Source organism: Cyprinodon variegatus, unplaced genomic scaffold, assembly GCF_000732505.1.
Source record: "Cyprinodon variegatus isolate N-32 unplaced genomic scaffold, C_variegatus-1.0 Scaffold257, whole genome shotgun sequence".
Taxonomy (NCBI): domain Eukaryota; kingdom Metazoa; phylum Chordata; class Actinopteri; order Cyprinodontiformes; family Cyprinodontidae; genus Cyprinodon; species Cyprinodon variegatus.
Window position 1 is genome coordinate 698,188 of NW_015150710.1, and position 1,984 is coordinate 700,171.

A 1,984-nucleotide genomic window follows, 5' to 3' on the forward strand; every position below is an offset into this window, starting at 1 on the left:
TGGAGGATCTGACCTCACTCAGGTGGAGGATCTGACCTCACTCAGGTGGAGGATCTGACCTCACTCAGGTGGAGGATCTGACCTCACTCAGGTGGAGGATCCGACCTCACTCAGGTGGAGGATCCGACCTCATTAGGTGGAGGATCCGACCTCATTAGGTGGAGGATCTGACCTCACTCAGGCGGAGGATCTGACCTCACTCAATGGAGGATCTGACCTCACTCAGGTTGGTTTTACCTGTGAGCATTCTGATTGGTCTGTCCTTTGATGACGATGCTGCGTCCCGCCTTCAGCCCTTTGTCCAGCCGGCTTCTGAAGGGAACTTTCTGCAGACGACAGCAGATCGATTCTCAGAGCTGCTCTAGTTTATTTCTTAGGTCAGTTATATAAAAAAAAAGTTTAAAGCAGATGGATATTAATTAGATTCTATTTTTGCAGGACGCCACAGGAAGACTGCACACCTAAAAACTGCCCAATATTAAGACTTTCATCAGTCTGTATTTTATATATACTGTGTCTGTGAAAGTTAATCTATATGTATAAATTAATACCTGCTGGCTAATCCGGACTGAACCTACATTAAAACATTTATAAATGACTGCGTGTTTTCCGACGGCAGTGTCTAATTTCACTTGCGCCTCTTCTCCTGTTAATACGGTAATGTTGGGTAAATGGTTCCAGCTGACTCTGTGTGTGAGACTGGATGTAACAGAAGCTTCAGCTGTGGAGCAGAGGAACCTACCAGATCACCAGAGGAGGAGACTATCGCCTGATGGAGGAGAAGAGGAGATTAAACACTAGAACAGAAGAAGATGAAGAAAGGCTTGCTGGCTTCATAGTTTGTTTACCTCTGATGCAGAGCTGGTCAGACTGGTATTACTGGCAGAAGGAGAGATGGGAGCCTAAGAAAAACAAAAACAAACAGGTTGGTTTGACCCTTTAAGAGGAAACGGTCTCCATCAGGATCACTGGAACTCACAGAATCAGCGGGGAGGATGGCCACGGCCTGAACGCTGACGTCCCCTGAGATGCAGATGGTGTCGACCCGGTCCAGGTCCACGCGGTGTTTGTACTCCAGCAGATGGGCTCCGTTCACAGCGACCTGAGAGACGACACAAACAGCTGCGTGCAGTTTAATCTGCAAAACGTCTGGAACAACGACGTCCATCCTAGCAACTAGCTTAGAGTTGGTTTGTTTCTATGGCAACAAATCTGATTTCAAGGCGTTTTAAAAAGAGATCCTGTTAGGAGTCCAAATCAGAGTCAGAGTCCAAAAGAATCCTAATTTTAGTAGCAGATCATGCAAAAGTTTTTCTGAAAAGCCGAACTGATAGCAGCACTGCTGCGAATCTGCAGCCATCTCTCCTCTGAGCAACAAAATATGCTAAACTTGTCTTGTTTCAGTTTAAAGGGAAAAAATATAAAAAAAGGCATGCAGGTTTTCATGCCTAAAACACATTCTGAATATATAAACGTATCATCAGCATAGAGTTAAAAAACAAACAACTGGACTCTGTTTTACAAGTTTGAAGACGTTTCGCTTCCCATCCAGGAAGCTTTTCAATTCAAAATGTCTGGATTAGCGTAGAGTTCCAGGCTTTTGTAGAGTAGCCAAACTAAAGTCTTGTAATGGCTTAGAAAACATGCAAAATGAAACGGGAAAACCAGCTCCACTCCTTAGTAACGGGAGTCGTTGAGGTCGTAATTGGCCTGCAATACCCGATCCTGGATCATTCCAAATATTCTGGCTTAAACATGTCTATAAATGTACTCTTTATCAGACCATGTCGTCCCAAAAGTTAGAAAATATCTATTTTTAAAAACATCCTGTCCTTAAATCTGTTTTTCTTTCATTATCTTCTGCAGGCCAGTTAGTTCTACGTCAGCCTGAACACCTAAATTCGGCCAATCATATATCAACGGTCATCTGTCAATCACATTTTTTTGGTCATAGCATCTTGATTCATATGTCGCAGCTAATATA

At 43.5% G+C, this 1,984-nt stretch overlaps 1 protein-coding gene across 1 annotated transcript in view; it reads right to left on the minus strand.

The window, feature by feature from the left end:
• Positions 1–1,984, minus strand: part of LOC107089593 (galectin-8-like) — a 9,737-nt gene that overhangs the window by 2,806 nt on the left and 4,947 nt on the right. Inside the window, exons 4-7 of the mRNA XM_015382476.1 lie at positions 980–1,102; positions 849–902; positions 743–769; positions 238–326 (exon numbers count right to left, since the gene is read on the minus strand). Coding sequence (XP_015237962.1) covers positions 238–326; positions 743–769; positions 849–902; positions 980–1,102 — 293 coding nt within the window. The remainder of the gene's footprint in view (positions 1–237; positions 327–742; positions 770–848; positions 903–979; positions 1,103–1,984) is intronic.